The sequence below is a fragment of the Hypomesus transpacificus genome, chromosome 19 (genome assembly GCF_021917145.1).
Source record: "Hypomesus transpacificus isolate Combined female chromosome 19, fHypTra1, whole genome shotgun sequence".
NCBI classification, from domain to species: domain Eukaryota; kingdom Metazoa; phylum Chordata; class Actinopteri; order Osmeriformes; family Osmeridae; genus Hypomesus; species Hypomesus transpacificus.
The window spans coordinates 3,904,041-3,923,019 of record NC_061078.1 but is presented as its reverse complement, the minus strand read 5'-3'; the positions used below and the strand labels follow the sequence as shown (position 1 = coordinate 3,923,019).

The following is an 18,979-nucleotide window of genomic DNA, read 5'->3' as shown; positions in this document are numbered from 1 at the left end:
GGGATATGGTCCCAGGTCAGGGGGACATCTCTGGTCTGCATCAGGGGACCCGAGGACAGGTACTGTCATCCAGGGGTAAACAGAGTAGCCGGTACTAACAGAGGCTCCAGAGATAAAAGGCCGAGGGGGTTGTGAGCGGGTCTGGGCGAGGCTGAGAGCCTGGGGCTGGCCAGTCACTAACCAGCAGGGAGTCTGGAAGGCCTGGGGATCAGCCTGGGGCTACCCCTAAAGACCTCCCTCAGCACCAGCCAGCCTAAACACAGCACAACAAACCCACGGGACCCAGCACAGGGACACACACACACACACACACGCACACACACACACGCACACACACACACACACACACACGCACACCTCAAGGAGCCTGTCGCCAGTGTGTTTACTTAGACTTAACAGGAGAGGTGAGCAGAGTTCACGGAGATGGGGGTCTTTGGAGCTCCTTTGGTGACATCTGTCATCGTGCATGCTGGGACAGAGGCACTGCAGATGGGCTCTTCCTCTTCCAGGTGAACCCTTGACCCCACACACTTCCAGGGCGAGCACATCTGGATGCCGGGTCGGATTGAGGAAAATCGAGTTAGTGCAGGTCGAAGCCATGCTGAGTTTAGGTACGGTTTGGCGTGCACACGGTGTTGTTGAATCACGTGCACAGCTCCAAACATGAAGGCGACACGGCGATCTGTCTAGCGGCTGAGACGTTGATACTGTCCGAATGCACTTCCTCATACTTTCCCATCCCGTCAATCATCCGGATAACGGCATTTCCATGAGAAGCGGGGGGGCTCCGTTCTCCGGAGACGCGCGGGAGGGAGGGGGGGTGGGGGGGGGGAGGGATGGGGGGGGGGGGGGGGCGATGAGCCCCGCCGGTCAGCGCGGGGCTCATCGCATGTCTGATCTGGCACTCGACCAATCGGTCATGCGGCTCCGCGTCCCCCCCCCCCCCCCCCTCCTGTGTTTTGACACCCGTCCCGCCTCGTGGCGAGGACGTCAGCACGATGTCACCTCTCCGGATCCCACGGTGGCTTCCCTTTAGAAACACCCACAGTCAAATCTGGCGTCAGCCGAATGAAGACAGACAGATGGGTAGTCAGAAAGGAATTACCCCCCCCCCCCCCCCCAAAAAAAAAGGGGGGGGGAAAGAAAACGTACTGTACACGATGGGATTGTGAAAAAGGGGAGGTTTGAGAATGCAGAAAGGGGCGCAACCTAATGGGAGGAAATGAAAGACTCTGACTGGTATATTTGACAGGAAGAGACTGCTCTTAACAAGACGTCAGAGTCAGTCAGAGGAACAGATCCATCACTTCGCCAAGTAGAGAGAGAAAGGGAGGGAGAGAGAGAGAGGCCGAGAGTGCGAGAGCGGGGAGAGAAAGACAGACGAAGAGGAAAGAGGGATTTTTGAGCGTCGCTCTTGACAGCCCGGCATTTAATTTGGGTTGCCAGATCCCTTTTTCTTTCACCCCCATCTCAAGCAGCTTAGAGACTGCTGAGGACTCGGGGACTGAGGGTTGCCAGGATGACTCAGCTTAGTGCTGATGCACCACGTCACACTCTAAGCTGGCCTGTAATTCATGTTCAACAGGGGGATACTCTCACATTACACACCAGTGTACGGACATGATTAATTGACTCACACTTTAATATCGGGTGTAATTTGCTCGTCCTCTGATGTAAAACAGACTTTATTCGGCGCTTACAGCCTCACACAGGGTGTTCTGGTGGAGGTTTTGCTGTGAATCATCCAAGTTTGGTTTTCAAACTGAAAATGAGGGTTGCTAGTACGGTTCGACTGTCGTTCAGACCAGTTTTTAAATCACTTCCTGTTTGCTTCCTGTTCCAGACCAAGCTCTTCCTGGCGGTTGTGGAGGATGAAGAGAGCGCGGAGGAGGGCAGGAGAGAGATGGCCGAGACTCTGCTGAGTGCCCTGACAGACAGACAGCAGCACAGACAGACATGGAGAGACAGGTAGGACGACAGACACGCACACACACAGACACACACAGAGACACACTAAACAAACACATATACACGCACACTCACACACTACACACACTCAGTAGATATTCGGCACAAATTAGTTTTTTTCCTCACAAGACCAGTCCTGGCCCCTGTGCTTTATATTAGCTGTTCGAAAAAAGGGAACGTTTGAAACGTGAGATGTCCCTAAGAATAAACATGGAGTAGAATGAATTCACTTCAGCTTGAACGATAATGATGTGAATTCCGTTGACTCTCCAATCTGGCTGCTTGTCAGAGGCTGTTTGTAGATCGAGGCCCCTGGGCCTGCCAGCTATCACAGCGACCCGTGTGCCTTTGGATAGGCCACTCACTTCCTTCCCCTCAGATAAGGCAGAGAGAGTGGGGGTTAGAATGCTGCTTTCATTCAGATAAAGAAATAGCCTTTCTCACACACAGAAGGACACTGTTGTTTTAGCTGGCCCCTCTCTCTCTCTCGGTCCATTCTGTCTCTCAGCACCCTCAGTGTGCACACATGCTCTCACACGCGCAGGGGTGTCCTGTGCACTGTACATGCTTCTTCTCTTTCGACCTGTACGTTCTCTTTCTTGCTCTCTCTCTCTCGCTCTCTCTCGCTCTCTCTTGCTCTCTCTCGCTCGCTCTCTCTCGCTCTCTCTCTCTCTCTCTCTCTCTCTCTCTCTCTCTCTCTCTCTCTCTCTCTCCCCCTTTCTCTCTCTGTCTTTCTCACTCACTTACTCACTCACACACCCAACAAACAGTGAATGTGGATAGTGCATGCTGTCCGTACAGATGGGTTTGACCTCTGTGTCTGCTCCTTAGCGACCCCGTGCCTCGCAGGTCTGCTGGCTGCCTCCCAGCATGCCCAGAGCGCCTGGAGGCAAAACGCACACGCACACGCTGCACACAGACACACAACATGGGACATTTGTCCAAAAAGGCATTAAGCTAACTTCTGCTTCCTTGGCAACCCCCCCCCCCCCCCCCTGCACACACCTCCCCACAACACCAGTGCCCCTAACCCCGTGGCCCCCCAGGTTTTTGATGCGTCCCCTCCAGTTGACCCGCCAGTCACGCCCAGACCAGATAATCCTTGTAAACATACTGTTTCCACACACCTCACAGGGGAGCGCTGACGCCTCCAGTCTCACAACCCCGACGGAGGGCGGCTCCGTGCATTCCTAGCGCAGGTGCTGAAAGCTAGGAACCATCCCACTTCGTCTACACCCCCCCACTTGCACCCAAGCCACCTCTCAAATCTCCCTGTCCACCTCTCAAACCAGGCCAGCCCCAGCCCCAACTTCAACCCAGCCTCAGACCTAGCCTCAGCCTCAGCCCCCAGCTCTTGGCCTGGCCTCATCCCTCCAATGACAATGGCCAGGACAGGAAATGCTTGGTCCTTGTCCGACCTGCAGACAGCAGTTTATTTCCTCAGCAGGAGACGAGTGATTAGATTTGGGAGGGGAGTACGTGGTCCCACACACAGGGCTGTAATGGGTTTGAACTCCTCCTGCTCCCTCTCTCTCTCTCTCTCTCTCTCTCTCTCTCTCTCTCTCTCTCTCTCTCTCTCTCTCTGCACACTGATAATGTCTCTCTCTCCCACGAAAAGCCCTTGGCTCGTCGTCTGTGAAGTGGCTGTCAACAGGCGCTGTTTAGAGCAACCTAAACACATGGCCTTGCGCAATGTTAAGAGAGACACTCTGATAATGGTAAGAGATATGGAGAGGATAAAGGCCAATAAGCAGCTTTATCCCCATGGGGAGAGACAGAGACTGTGCTTCCTTGTGATTAGTTGTAAAAGTAATTATCTAGTTACACAAGACTGAGTATGTCTATTTGATTTCAGGAGAGGTATATCTCGCTTGATTTATTCAAAATACCATTTGTTTCCATAAAAGCTAAATTGCCGAAGTGCAACTTTTGAAATGAGCCTTTTTATTTATTTTATTCTTCTATATCGAGGTACTAATTAGGTTTCACTTTGCCTATGCAACAGGCAGTGTTTTCTCATCAAACCACCTTTTGTTTCCATGGAAGCCATTCAAGCTCATAATGCCGCTAAGGGTTGAAAACACGCAGAAGAAAAGGGTGATGGATGACTGTAGCTAGCAGCACATAAACATACACAGCCAGGGCTTGATTGATTATGTTTTTTTTCTCCAACTTTTTGTTTCTTAAACCGCTGCTAAAGTAAGGGCGGTATGCAACCTGTGTCTGCTAGCTCGCCCCAAGGCGATATAGTCAGCCCTGGCCAGAGAAGAAGAAGAGAAATGGATCCTCTAACCGGCTGCGTCTTCACAAGTGACTTATGGGTACTCTGGGTGACGAATGTCTTGCCTTGTTCTTCCAGGTTGACCTGCTCGTTCAATCTGCTCCAATAGAGTTCTCATTCATCTACTTTTTGATCTGGTGCATAAGGTGAATTCCTCTTAAAGCTACTTAAGGTTTCCATAGGTCCCTGGGTTCTGTTCCCCAGGGGCCCACTCTGCCGGGCTGGCTACTGGACCACAAATACAGTAGGCAGCAGAATAATTCTTCATAATGTCAGAGTAAAATTAAAACACTTGTTTTATGCTTGCAAAAAATGACAACCAACTGGTGCCCTCTGGATTGTGATTGGTTATGGTGGAAGGTCTGGTAAAAAAAAAAAAAAGCATTTGGATTCACCTCATATATCTACAGTGTAAAAACTCCTTGACTGCGGTGCGTAAACCCATCGACGGGTACTTTAACCTGCTGCCCCGCGGGGCCCTCGGACCCTCCTGTACAAGGTGACCCCGCCCTGACCCAGCCGAGCCAAAGGTTGCGTCTCTGGCCAATAAAAAAAAAGGCTGCATTGTCACAGCCGGCGAGCAAACACTGAATGAACAGCTGTGAGTTTTGTACTGACCGTGCAAACTGCTGTAGGCTTTGTAAGGTCATTATATGATAATGAAAATGATTACAGAATTACATGGGGCTTTAGGACAGGAGAGCGGAGGCGAGGGGAGGGGCACATTGGGTTTGATAAATGGACTGTGAAGGTGCCCATCTGGCCCCTCTCTGTGGCTTGTTCTCGTCCTTTTTTTTCCCTTCCGTTTCCAGTCCCTCCCTTTCTCCCTCCCTCCCTCTGTCTCTTCACCACCCGCCTTTCAGTCCTGTCCTCTACTCCCGGGCCAGCCTATGTGTAAAACACAAGGGCGTGAAGTGAAAGATTAACAGAGTGTGGGCCTCTCTCAAGGAAGAGAGAGGAGGGGGAGAGGGAGGAGTCGAGGTTAGGGAGGGTGGCGGTGGTGGTGGTGGGGGGGGGGGGGTGTTTATGATTCAAGGGGGGGGGGACACTCCGGGTGGAGGGTCTGCCTGACTCGGCCCCCCCTGTCCTCCTCTCTCTGGGGCGCTCTCGAGGAGAGGGGGCAGCAGGTGACCTTTGACAGGGAAGCTGTTGGACGTCTTCGGCGGCGTAAATCAAGAAGCGACTGTGTTCCTGGGGTCTTGGAAGTTCATCTTCCAATGGAAAACCCCCTGACCTCACAAGATAACACTTCCTGACCACACAATGCTTGATGACCCTCCCTAACGTAGTCTCAATATATCTTGTTATATCAACCGAACACGAGGGTGACGTGGACATTTTGCAAGAAGATGCACGGTGTACAATATCTATGGGTAGCACTATAGGTAAAGAGTACATTGGCAAGGCAGTACTTTAATGGCCCCCTTTCCTATTGTGCTAGTCAGGTCAAACTGCTGAATAGCCACACACAAACAGTACTTGGCACTGTACATCTGTTTCAGTGTTTATGACTCTGCTCCAGCTTGCACGAAGCTGGTAAGGTCTTTATTCTCCTGATGACATGAAAAGGGCAGAGAGAGAGAGACAAGAGAGAGAGGGTCGCACGTCCACAGCTGCACTCATCACTCAGCTGGCTAGCTCGACCTCTGACCCCCGAGGACCATCTCCCCGGGCCTCCACCCCTCTTTTGTTTCCAGTCATTGTGGCCCGGCCCGGCCCGGCCCCTCACCTGGGGTAGAGCGCTCCCAAACAAAGAGCCCGGGCTGTCATCAGGGGCCAGGGGGTCACGTGAGGACACAGAGACATCATAGTAGGAGGAGCCTGTGTCCCGTCCCGACTCGACCTCTCTCTCTCTCCCCCTCTCTGTCCGCTCTTGTGAAGCCACTGGTTGCACCCCCTGCTGAGAGATGGATAGGGGGTTGTTTAGATTGCCCCTGTGTTGTCACTCCTGCCCACCATGACCCGCCCCCTCGTGATGACACATCCTTTGTGTCCCTGTTGACGGTACCCCCCACCCCCCCTTCCTCCATCTAGCTAGGAGGGGATTGGGGGAGTCTTAGGGGGGACAGAGGGCGTCCCCCTTGTCCCAGATGGGGATTCGAAAGATGCTCCGTGTCGCGTCCACAATGAAGATGGAGACAGGGGCCAGGCTGGTGGGGGGCCGCGGCTGACAGAGCAGGGGGAGAGACACCATACTGTGGGGCGGGGCCCACAAACGAGACGGCTCCTTCTTTTACATGTGCACACAGGCCGCTCCCTCCCCTCAGCAACGAGGGATTTCCCCCACAGCCCTGTCGCCAGATCCTCATCTGTCCTCCTGTTCTCCAAAGCGAGAGGGAGGTGCTTCTGTCATGTCATGAGTGTAATATCCACCATGCCCCCCCACCCCCCACCCCCCGAGCCCTTGTGAGCGCCTGTGCCGCCATCCTGCACTGACGTGAGTGGTTTCGGGAGGGGGGGGCGAGTACACAAAGAGGAATATGACATCAAACTTCAGCGACCGTTGATGGCTTGCAGGCGAGCAGCAGCGGCAGCTCAGAGACGGGACCCCACCCCTCCGACTACCCCCCCCCCCGCCAGCCCGAGCCAGCCACCGTCTTGTCGTTCCGTGTTCCCTGGCACGCGGTGCGAGCCAAAAGTTTGTTGGCTGCACCTTTGACTCTCTCTACCCCGGGGCCGCTTGACTGCTCGGCGCTGGCGGGCAAACACCTGTGTCTGGGGGCGGGCTGCTCCTCTCTCTCTCTCTTTCTCTCTCTCTCTTTCTCTCTCTCTCTCTCTCTCTCTCTCTCTCTCTCTCTCTCTCTCTCTCTCTCTCTCTCTCTCTCCCTCTCCCTCTCCCTCCCTCTCTCTCTCTCTCTCTCCCGCTCTGTCTCTCTATTCATCATCTGTGCTAGCGCTGCAGGAGAAAACAAATAAGAACATCTTATCTGCCTCTTTCATCAAAGAATCCCACCTGTAATTAGTGCATGCTTCAAAAAGCAGTTTTCTAATTAGTCTGTGTGGTCGGTGGAACTGGTATGCGATGAGAGCTCTCATGGCCTGGGTGTTCAGAGGTGTGAGCGTATGACTGGAAAACAAATAGTTCTGTACACCGCCCTGTGTTTAGCAATCATCCAGATTTGCAAGACATGGGCCTAACTCTCCAGAGCTCTCCAGACATGCAGGATGAATCTTTCTGTCATCGGCTGGCTGGCTGGTTGGCTGGCTGGTTGACTGGCTGGGAGGCTGGAATGTGCTTTGAATAGATGACTGATGCTACTCATTCATCTTGGCAGATAACACAAATATACACACATAAAAATGTTTCTACACGCGCATGCATGCACATGCATATCTGGCTTGGCGATGAGACAGTCACTGTAATCAGACATTTAAATACACGGATCCTCTCCTTTTTGTGGCGAAGCGTTGACATAGAAATTGTGCAGATGTCTCGATTCGTTGTCATAACACCCTCTCCTGAATTCTCAGTTTGCCCTTGACTGCGGAGAGAAACTCGTTGCTCAGTGAAATTGCCTGCAGGTCTTAATGGAAACAGTAATTTCATAATTACGCTTTTCACAGTAATCGCTTGGCGATGCAACGTGGCGTGGAGAGTGAGAAATGTCATTAAAGTCCCACAGACATTTAGGGCCACTTGTTGGGGAGACAGCGTTTTAACACGGGAACAACATTTGGGATTTGTGAGAGGCAAGCTGGGGAGGGGGAGGTGGGGGGGGGGCAGAGGGGGGGGGTGCAGGGAGGTTCTGGGTTCAGGCAAGTTTTACAGTGCCTGTAAGAAGAACCAGGACATTCTTTCTGGTCGGTACGGACGAGCGCGGTGAGGCTGACGGGAAGAGCGTGCCGTATCAACCCAGGAACAAGAACCCGGGGATTATGGGCTCTGTTACGCCTGTCACACGGAACACACTATCTGTTCTGTGTTTCCCTCCGATGTCTCAGGCTTACCTCAGCAAGCTTATTACTCTCGCTGAACACACTCTTCAAAATGACCGTGTTCATGTTGTGGCTTTCTCTCGTACGACGCAGAAGGACGGCTCAGTGTAATTAGTCCTTTGTATCACCGAGCGCGCTGATGTGACGTGCGAGGCACACACACTGACACACACACCCGAACCTGGACACTCGCACTGTGTGCCACCATCCACACACACACACACACACCTACACACACACACACCTCCCTCCACCTCTGTTAATTATAACCTACACCGCTGGAACACCTCATTTCATGGCAAGCATATTGTGTCTTCAAGGCTGGCGGGAGGGTCATAAATTACCCTGAAGGTGAAGACGTAAGTTGGAGGAGATAGTTATGAAAATTTCATCTGTCTGCCGTAGCGGCTGCAGCTGCTCCTGTCAGCCGTCGCGTGGAGGAGGAATTACTGAGGGTCAGGGTGTGTGTGTGTGTGTGTGTGTATGCATGTGAGCATATGTCTGTGTGTGTCTGTATGCATGGGTATGAGTGTATCTGTGTGTGTGTGTAAACGGGTGCAAAGGTGTGTGTGTGTGTGGGGGGGGGGGATCGGGGGGGTAGACAGGTAGGACCTGCCTGTCATTGAGTGGAACATCTCCTGCGTCCCTGTCACCCCTGGCCCCCCCAGCTTGGCCCCCACAGCGCTGGCGGGAGGGCCGGGGGACGAGGGACGGGGGGGGCGGACTGTGGGGGCAAGTGTGCGGGCGGTCCCCAAGCTGTCTCTGTTCATTACTGCAGCAAGCCTGGGACACGGCAGGCAGGTGGGCAGACCTTTACTCCTCACCCACTGTGATCATCTGCCGTCCTGCGTGCCTGTGTGTGTGTGTGTGTGTGTGTGTGTGCGTGAGAGAGAGAGAGAAAGGGAGAGAGATCAAGAGATGAGAGTTGTTTTTGAGGGGGACGGGGGGGCACGTTTGTATACAATGACGGTATTCGAATATTTGTACGTTAGTCTCTATGCGTGTGTGTGTGTGTGTGTGTGTACAACATGTCCACGTTGTGTGTGAGTAGGGCCTCAGCACATCCCCGTGCCTCAGAGCTGGAGCTCTGGGCTGACAGCCTCCAGCGGCGCCCAGCACAAGCCTCTCAGCGGCCGCCCCACTCAGCGGCCGCCCCACTCAGCGGCCGCCCCACTCAGCGGCCGCCCCACTCAGCGCCGCAATTAAGCCAGTGGACATAAGAAGAGGCACTTTTTCAGCCCCCTTCTCCTCCGAGTCAATCCGCAGTTTTTTCCCGGCGAATTCTATTAGGGCCGAACTCTTGAGCTGTTAATTACAATTCTAACTACCGCTCCTCCTGACGAATGGATGGCTTGGGTACAGATGTAGGATAGAGAGATATCGCTGGCTTTCACTTCCTCCGTACAAAGGCTGCCTACCCAAATGGGTCATCAATCCCACAGTGATAAATGTCTCCTGGAGTAATGAGTCTCTTATTGCCTGTGGATTACTGCAGATATTTGTAATTAGTGTAGGCACACAAGCCCCAGACAGATGCTGAAGAAGCTGCACAATGTCAAGGCCTGGTGCTTGCGTTGAATGGGAACTTTTCAGGATGAATAGGGAAACAGCTCGAGCCTATTGTGGCGTACATATGGGCTGGCAGGGTATTAGGTAAACCGGCGCTGTGGCAGAATGTCTGGCACTCAGATACTTACAGTGGGGTGACATGGGCACAGTACAGTTTCGAGTACTGTTTACCAGATATGCAGAGCGAGATGTCTCATGCTGATTTTGGAGGTAGTACTACTGTCTTACTAGTACTACTGTCTTTTCTTTGTACATGTCAAATGGATGGGACTCGACACAATACAAAGATACTTGGACATACACACACACACACATTTACACATGCACAACACACACAGACACAGCTCTATAGCTGCTGGCCCATCCACCCCCGTAAGTACACAGCCTGAGGTCCGACCTCGAGCCAGCCAGCTTTGTGGTCACATGACTAGAGAGAGAGATGAAGAGGGCCGAGGGGGGGGGGGGGGGGGGGGGGGGGTGCCCGGAGGCCCCTCATCCTCTCCTACTTACCACCCTTCCACCTTCCCTTCTCCCCCCTTCCCCAGCCCAGCCCTGGAGGTAGCCACAAATATGTCGGGGGGAGCGAGGGGGGTCTCCTTTCTTTTAAATTCGCTTTTCTGCAGTTTTGGGGGACTGAGGTTCTCGGGGCGCCAGTTTCCTCCTGAAGGAGGCAGCCCCTCTCTCTCCTCCTCTCCTCTGACGTCCTCATGAAATCACAATGTGATGTGTTCCCCCTCAGGTGTAACCAGACTCACAATACAGCCTGACACAGCTCAGCCTTGTCCCCGCCCCCCCTCCACCCCCTACCCCCACCCCCAGCCCAACCCCACACACTGCCAACCCCTCAACACTGATTCAAACCTACAATTCTGCTAACATGGGTTTGAGGGTTTTAATTGGTACGCTTACTCGTGGTTGCATGATTATATAACCAACTAGTAAACAAATGTAGACAAACAAGCACCCTGAGCCTGGACTATGAATCAGTATCTGGGAGGAAAACCGCCCTGCCTCTCCTCTGTTTAAGTTACACTGTCCATCATCCTTGTTTGTGTGCGTGTGTGTGAGTGTGTGTGTGCTCACATTGGCCCTTTGTGTCTGGAGGCCAGGAGAGTTAAACCTAATTCCACTCTCACACACACACACACACACACACACACACACACACACACACACACACACACTCGTACCCTACACACATGTCCTGTCGCCACTGACAGACGCGTAAGCAGATGCAGTCAGGCCTGGTAATGACAGGTGATTATAAGTGGCGTGCGTGCCAGGCTAATTAAACCCCTGGGCTGACAGCAGCATTTGCTTCTCACAGGCATCCTGGCATCCTGGCATCCTGGCAATAGAATCATTGTCGTAGCAGATCGTCTCACCTGCAAGACTGGGGCTAACAGCGTCATTTATATTACAGTAGGATGAAGTGCTCGTCCCCCAGACCCCCAGGGGCTGGTTGGGGTTAACACAGACTTCCACAGACCTATTGTCACAGATGGGAGCTCTCTGTTCTACGTTGCCTAGAAGACCACTGGTGCCTGGTTTTACAGTAGTGCTACGTTTGGACAGAAACGGGTGCTTTTGAGTGTGTTTGATTCGAAACACCCAGAGCACAGTCAGTCCCCTCTCCAAGGGGAAAACAATTATACAAAGAGCAGTGTCTCTGTTCAGTAGTTTGTTCCATCAGGCAGTTTCCCAGTCAGGGCACGTCACAGAGCGCGGACAAGGGCAGGTCAACACAGCTTCACAGTAAGGTCATGACTGCTCCAGCTGGACGTTCTGCTCACAATCCTGCTGGCAGAGGTCAGACCTGCACCAGGAGGCCTTCCTGCACCAGGAGGCCTTCCAGCACCAGGATCAGAATCAGAATTGAGTTTAATCGCCAAGTACGTGGTCACAAACAAGGAATTTACTTTGGTGGGCAGGTGCAAACAGTGAACATTTAAACATAATGAACCAAAAGAAAATGTAGAAAATGTACAACAGAATAAAATAAACTACTGGCAGAGCTATACAATATAATATCAAAAAACAAAAAACAATATAATATAAAATAAAGTTACAATATATATAAAATAACAATTAAATAATATAGAATAAAATAATACTGAATATGTTAAAGTGACAGAGTGTATGAGGTAAAGTGACAGAGTGTCAGTGTCAGTTTAGGGCCTTGTTAAAAAGGCTAGCAGCGGAAGGAAAGAAACTGTTCTTGTGGCGTGAGATTTTGGTGAGGAGAGTGGAGAGTGGAAACAGTGTGACCAGGGTGGGAGGAATCGGCCACAATCTTCCTCGCTCGCCTCAGGATCCTTGAGGTGTGCAGGTCCTCGAGGGTAGGCAGATTGCAGCCAATCACCTTCTCAGCAGTGCGGATGATACGCTGCAGTCTACTCTTGTCCTTGGCAGTAGCAGCAGCGTACCAGATGGTGATAGAAGAGGTGAAGATGGACTCAATGATGGCTGTGTAGAAGTGCACCATATTTGGCAGGTTGAATTTCTTCAGCTGCTGCGGGAAGTACATCCTCTGTTGTGCTTTCTTGGTGAGGGAGCTGATGTTCAGTTCCCACTTGAGGTCCTGGGAGAGGATAGTGCCCAGGAAGCGGAAGGACTCCACAGTGTTCACTGGGGAGTCACACAGGGTGATGGGGGTGAGTGGGGCTGTATTCTTTCTAAAGTCCACAACCATCTCCACTGTCTTAAGAGCATTGAGCTCTAAGTTGTTCTGGCTACACCAGGTCACCAGGTTGTCAGCTTCCCACCTGTAGTCCAACTCATCTCCACCAGAGATGAGCCCGATGAGGGTGGTGTCGTCGAGGGTGGTGTTGTCCGCAAACAAAAGTTTGACGGCCGAATGACTGGAGGTGCAGCTAACGATAAGGTTCCTGCACCAGGAGGCCTTCCTGCACCCGGAGGCCCACCTACACACAGTTCCACTCTGTGAAGCACGTGTACTCAGGCACCTGTGCGTTGAGTAAGAGCTGGTCTCTGTAGAAACTAGTGTGGCTGTAAGCAAGGTAACTGATTCATGTGATTGCCATGTGCTAACCAGCAGGTGTGACAACGCCAGGTGCATGGTGCGTTGCATCAGTCAGTGTGTTTGGATGTGTGTATCCGGTAACCAGAACTGTCTGTTGGTGGCGTGGAGAGTGTGTTATGTGAGGTATGTGTAGTCGCTGTGTGGGACATTAGATTTATGGTGTATAGCCTGGTCTGCCATGTTTCGACATGTGATGTTATGTGGACAAAAACACCAGAAAACCTTCACACACACACACACACACACACATTTTCCTCTTGCTGCCCCAAGGTTGTAAATCTGAAGCTGGCTGTTTGGATGTCCTCAACTTTAACCTGTACACATTTTTCTCCAAGACTCTCCTGTCCAGCCAGCTTTTATATTACTCTTCCATATGCTTTGACTAAATAACTTCTAAGAAATTGCTCTTTTTTTTTCTAAAAAGTATGTTTATCATACCCCCCCCCCCACACACACACACACACACATGCATGCACACACACTGACACAAACACTCAGAACTTTGATGGCTGTAAAATGGCCAGTAGCATCAGATAGGCTTAAAACTGCATCATTATGCTGTGTAGCAGTCTGATTAAACATTTGATTATCACACTCTGTGTGTTTGTGTGAGTGCCTGTGTGTGTGTGTGTGTGTGTGTGTGTGTGTGTGTGTGGAGGGGGCATGTACAAGGCTTTCCGCCTGCAGCGGTGTCTTATCTGTGTTCTCAACCTTGTCACACTAATTAAGGTCCAGATTTATTTCCATTCTCTCTTTTTTTTTTCTTTCACCTTGATAGTCATCTCTGTGTCGCCGCAAAGCCTGCTTTTCTTTACAATGCGATGTTATTTGATGGCACATCTCACTAAGCTTCCTAGAGCTGTTCCTCAAAAGAGGTTGCATAGCAAATGAGGCAAGCACTCCGATTACCCCCCAAAAAAGAATGTTTTTTTAATGTAATTGTTATGTATTTTTATCAGTGATGAGACAGACATCAGTGAAGATGCGGTTGTGAAACAGTGGTCAGCGACATGAGGTGAGGCCGTTCAGCCATCGTTGACCCTCCTCATGTGACCTCGCCCTGACCTTACGCATCAGTCGCCGTGCTGTCACAGTAGAGATGAATAGACCACGACCACACCAACATTGTGACCGCGGGTTTATCGGTGTTCTGAGTGACGCCTCGGCTGAAACGCCATCAGTAAGTGTGTCCAGCTCTGTTTGTTGGTTCCAGACTGTAAGAAAGGCCTGGGAAATGGTTACATAGTGCAGGAAAGGCAGCTTGGGGAACGCAAGGCTAAACCGACACACAGCTGAGCTTTATGAACCGGAGGGGGGTCTTTGTGCTTTTATAAGAGTGTTAGTGACTGATTTCCAGACACAGAGCAGGGGCGCATCCTGAATGGGTAAATGCAATTTTTTCAGCTGGTTAGTCTGGGAAAACATATGCTGCCATTTGGAGGCCCAGTCTGGAGCATGCTGTTCTCCAGTAATTAGACTGGCCCAGACGTGTGGCAGGCTAGCAGCCTAGGCAGACTGGGTACCAGGTTCTGTGTACTATCAGCACCAGATCCTGCCCGGGCATGGCATGGCACAGCCAGGCCTCCTGCTGAAGCATAAGCCACACACACATATGTGCACATGGACATCCACTCTGTCTGTTTCACTCGATCTCTACAGAGATCTCTTCCTAAGGAAGGTTGAACCCGGTGGCATCTCTCCTCCCTCCGTCCTCATTCCTCCTCTCGTCCATCTCTCTGCGTCGGAGCTGTCAGGAGCGGGGGGCAGCAGATTGCGGGTCGGAGGTGCGGGGCGCGTTGGCAGGGCGAGGGGGGCGTCAGCTGGGACGCTGTTCCAGCAGGAGGGAACAGGCCGGCTGCACTGCAGGAAGGCCCTGTTAAAGACTCACTGCTGGGAATTTGGCTGGGCCAGCTCCCTGGCCAAGAACCCACACACACACAGAGGGGTGGGGGGGTCCAAACGCTGGATAAAGACATATCCTCCCACCCGCCATTTATAAACCCTGACACTCGCAAATCTGTTCTCCCTGTCCAGCCCCTGCCCCCCCCCCCTCCCCCCCCCCCCCCCCCCGCCACACACACACACACAAACACAATCCTTCTCTCTCCCCACCCCCGTTCCTCTTCCTTCACACACACTCTTTCATCCTGTATGTAGTCAGAAGCACCTTTTCGCACCTCACGCCATTTTCCGGCGTTGTCTTTCCATGAACGCCGGCAAATTAGCATATGCCGCATGTATATTTCAGCGCCGTTTAAAACACGAATCGGCGCGGGTGAATAATGCATGGGCTGCAGTTGAGATGCTTGTTTTCTGCGCACGCCGGGGGGGAAAAACCTGTGCCGTGTTTACTCCGTGCAGCCCATGACGCGAGCCAGGGGCCCATTAATGAACACTCGGGTACATCACCTCTAAATGGGCCAACGCACCTCTGATTCCCCCTGACAAAGGGGCTGGGCTTGGAGGAACAAGCAGCGTGCAGGTTCTGACGGCCTCATAACAGGATTCCTTTCCCCCCTTTCACTCCAAAGGGACACGCGTCGGTGCTGTTGTTGCATCTGTGTACACCACTGTGTGCAAGAGTGTGTGTGTGTGTGTGTCTGTGTACTAGCGTGTGTGTGTTTAAATGAGATGCTCTGCCAGAGATGAGTGACTGAATAATTCACAACTGGCATGTCTCACAAAATGAAGCAAAACCGTGCCTGGATTGTCTGTGGGAGGGGAAATAGTGTAGCAGTAAACACAGCCTAAAAGGTCCTTATGTATTATAGACAAGCCTTTTCAAACGTTCTCATATGCAAATGGGATACCAGCGGAGGGGCTTAATACCAATCTCGTCTTCGCCCTCGAAACGCAAAAAATGAGTCAAGACTGTTTATGTTTATATTGTGTTGCCCCGCTGCAGCGGGACAGAGGGATGTTGGTCGAAGAGGAAAAAAACCATAATTGTTCTGCTATCCATGTTTACTTTGAGGAATAAGCGCCCGGAAAAACGCTGGAAAGTGCCTCGCAGAGCTAGCGTGTCTCCTTGGCTTTCCCCGGGTGTGGAGAATGGCGGCAGGGGATGAGCGTGTGATTGGATGTGTCAGTTAAGACAGCAAGGCTCTTTGCCACTCTATATTTATCTTCCCGGGGGTGCCTTTGGGCCCTTGGGTCAAGGCACTCCTGTCCCTTACCTGCTAGCGTAGCGCCAGTAGACAGGACATGGTGGAGGGATGCAATATTAACCACACATACGCTAGCTCCCCCCCCCCTCCTCGTCTCTCCGCCTGTTGACAGTCCTCCTCATTACCTCCCTGACCTTTATAATAGGCCAAGGGATTCGGTGGGGGAGACAGGAGCACCTGACATTGTCATGGCCGGCCATAGATCTCCATTAGCTTAGCGTTAGCATTGGCCAGTGCTGTTTACAGTGCGTGTGCATTAGCTAGCTAGCTGTCTCCATGGCCCATAATGATAAGGCCTGCGCTGTAATAAACGTTATCTCGTAAACAGCTCCTCTCTGCCCTCGTTGGCCTCAGGGGCTTGTAACAGCTTTATAACTCGTTTACTACCCCTTTAATGGACTGTGAGTTGTGAGTCGCAACATAAACCAACTGTAATATGATTTCTTTTGACACGTATGGTCATTACTCTACCCGTAAGTCATGATTATAGGGTCACCTTGATGTGTGGATATGAAAAGGCACACGCTGCTCTCCTGCCTCAATTATTTGGGTGTTTGGTATGCAAAAAAAAAAGATGAAAAAGGCAAGGCAAAGAGTAGTGACAGAGTTTGTTACTTTGTAATCCAAAAGCACACATCCACCACAGAGAATAGACAAAGGGCCAGTTTGGGGAATAGAGGCATTTGAAGTAGAATCTCTCCCATTTACTGTAGGATGCCTGAATAAATGTTCCGATGGCTGAATGGAGCATTATGACCCGTAACCCTGAGGTATTTGAAATGGAGGAGAGGGAGCTGCTTTGAAAAAGAATAGGAGATGTGCTCCGAGTTTGCTGTTTATACCTTGATGTGATATGGACTGAAACGTATGAAAAAGAATGACTTATAGTTCTTTATTTATTTATCTGTGGATGAAAACAGTGCAGTGTGTGTTTTGGAAAGCCTCATCTGATAGTCTGAAGACAGTTGTGAAAATATATCGTTGTGGTTTGAAGTTATTGTTAGTTTATGGCTTGGAGAGCCGTCTCACCTTTCACTGTGAAGATGGTCACGGTGGTGCACCCCATTTCTGTTGCCAGATTAGTGACATATGAATACCCCTATGCAATCTCTCTCTTTTCATGTGTGTGTTTGTAAAGCATCGATGGTTTACGCAAATAGGGAATTATATTTGTATGTGAACAATAGGCATGGGCCTTGTTTTTAGATACAGATTTGTTCCATCACGTACACCTGATACCATGTATCATCTGACATTTTCACATTATCTTTTATTAAAGTAACCTCTGGGCCTGGCTATCTAATTTAGCCTGTTAGACTGTTTTTTTCTTCTTCAGCTTTTCTCCAAATACCAATCTGAGCCTTCCTTCTATTATCTTTGGTCTGTAAAGAATCAAGGTATCAATCTTTTATGTTTTGGAAAAATCAGATGAGTGCTATTTGCAGGACCTCCTGCTAGACCGAGATTGGGGCGAGCTGGAAAGGGAGAGAGAGACACGAAATTGCAGAGTAAATCAATACCCAGCAGTAATGTTAGGGGATCCTCTTTCAAAGAGCCCGGTTGAATTTGTAAGCCCCGGTGTTTTTGATCTCTTACTCATTTCATTCCAGCCCCACTCGCTATCATAGTTGCTGTTGTTTGTATGTTATTTTAGCTTCTTTCCCCAAGTAGCTATTTTGCAATTTAGACCAAAATACAATTAAAACCGCATCTGTTTCCACTGGGCCTAACTCCACACAGATGGGCCTGTCTATTGAAGCCATACCGCAATCCTGGCAGGTTGGTCTATCCTCTCTACCCCCAGCCAAAGTCACTGTATGGAGTCAGGCTAATTTCCCATTAGGGATGGGTAAACCCTGAACATAGCCCTTGATAGGCTAAATCCCCTCTTTCATGTCATTAATCTGTGGCCCATTACAGTTCGGTGGCAAGACTTCATGCAGCCATAGGTATTTGAATCATCATTTGATGGTCATGTCCTTCCACCTATGATGGTTAGCACACAGGTAGGCCTGTGGAAGCTTGGGTTTATCATTATGAACAGAACAGTTGACCTGCTGTAATCCCCTCTGTCTGCCCTCTCCAGCTTGAGTTACCCCCCCCCCCCCCTGCTCTCACTGTAACTGTGTGTTCCCACTATAGAGAGCTGCCTGTATGTGTGCCCGCCGGTTTCGAGAGGCCTCAGCACCTTTCCGAAGAAGCCTGTCGTAGTGACTCACTTTCAAACTCCTCATACGCCCTCCAGCCCTCACACGCACCAGCCGGCGCGTTCGGGAGAAAACGTCAAAGGAGATCTCACAAAACACGTCACGCTGATCCCCTGGCATACCTCACAGGCGTGTAAACCGCTTTTCCCACAATCCTTGTGTGCTTGTGTGCAGACCCCTGGAGCCCCTGTCCACCGTCGTGGGATTCTCTCCCTCCCTCTCTCTCTCTCTCTCTCTCTCTCTCTCTCTCTCTCTCTCTCTCTCTCTCTCTCTCTCCCTCTCCCTCTCCCTCTCCCTCTCACTCTCCCTCTCCCTCTCCCCCTCCCTCTCCCTCTCCCATCTAGCATATGAAAAGACCCCTTCAGACCTCCGCACATCACTGAATTGACTTAACTAGTACCTGCTCTGACGTCCTGCCCCCCCCCCACCCCCTCCGTCTGAGAGGGAGAGTTGTGTGAAAGTCGGACACTCCGACATATCGGGTTTCCCTGAGACCGGGGCAAGGGCTGTGGGAGTGATTGATCGAGCTGCGTTAAAGTGATGGACTCGGGCTTCCACTTAAGCGCATGCTCCCCCTCGCCCTCATCACCCCCCCCCCCCCACGTCTTCCTCTCTGTCTTGTCTCGCAAACTTGCAAGTACAAACATCTCTGACACAGTCCTCTACCTAGAAACAAGCCCCAGGCGCAGGCCAAAACACTTCTAATATAGGAAAATTGAGCTGCTTTGAACTGGGGTGTTTTTGATAACTACTTGGTATGCTTCCTGGAGGATAACCTGTGGGCTTGGCTTCCCAAGCCCTAATCCCT

General features: G+C 51.3%; 1 protein-coding gene across 1 annotated transcript in view; it reads left to right on the top strand.

Moving 5' to 3' along the window:
- Positions 1-18,979, top strand: part of fto (FTO alpha-ketoglutarate dependent dioxygenase) — a 79,969-nt gene that overhangs the window by 27,091 nt on the left and 33,899 nt on the right. Inside the window, exon 9 of the mRNA XM_047042328.1 lies at positions 1,844-1,968. Coding sequence (XP_046898284.1) covers positions 1,844-1,968 — 125 coding nt within the window. The remainder of the gene's footprint in view (positions 1-1,843; positions 1,969-18,979) is intronic.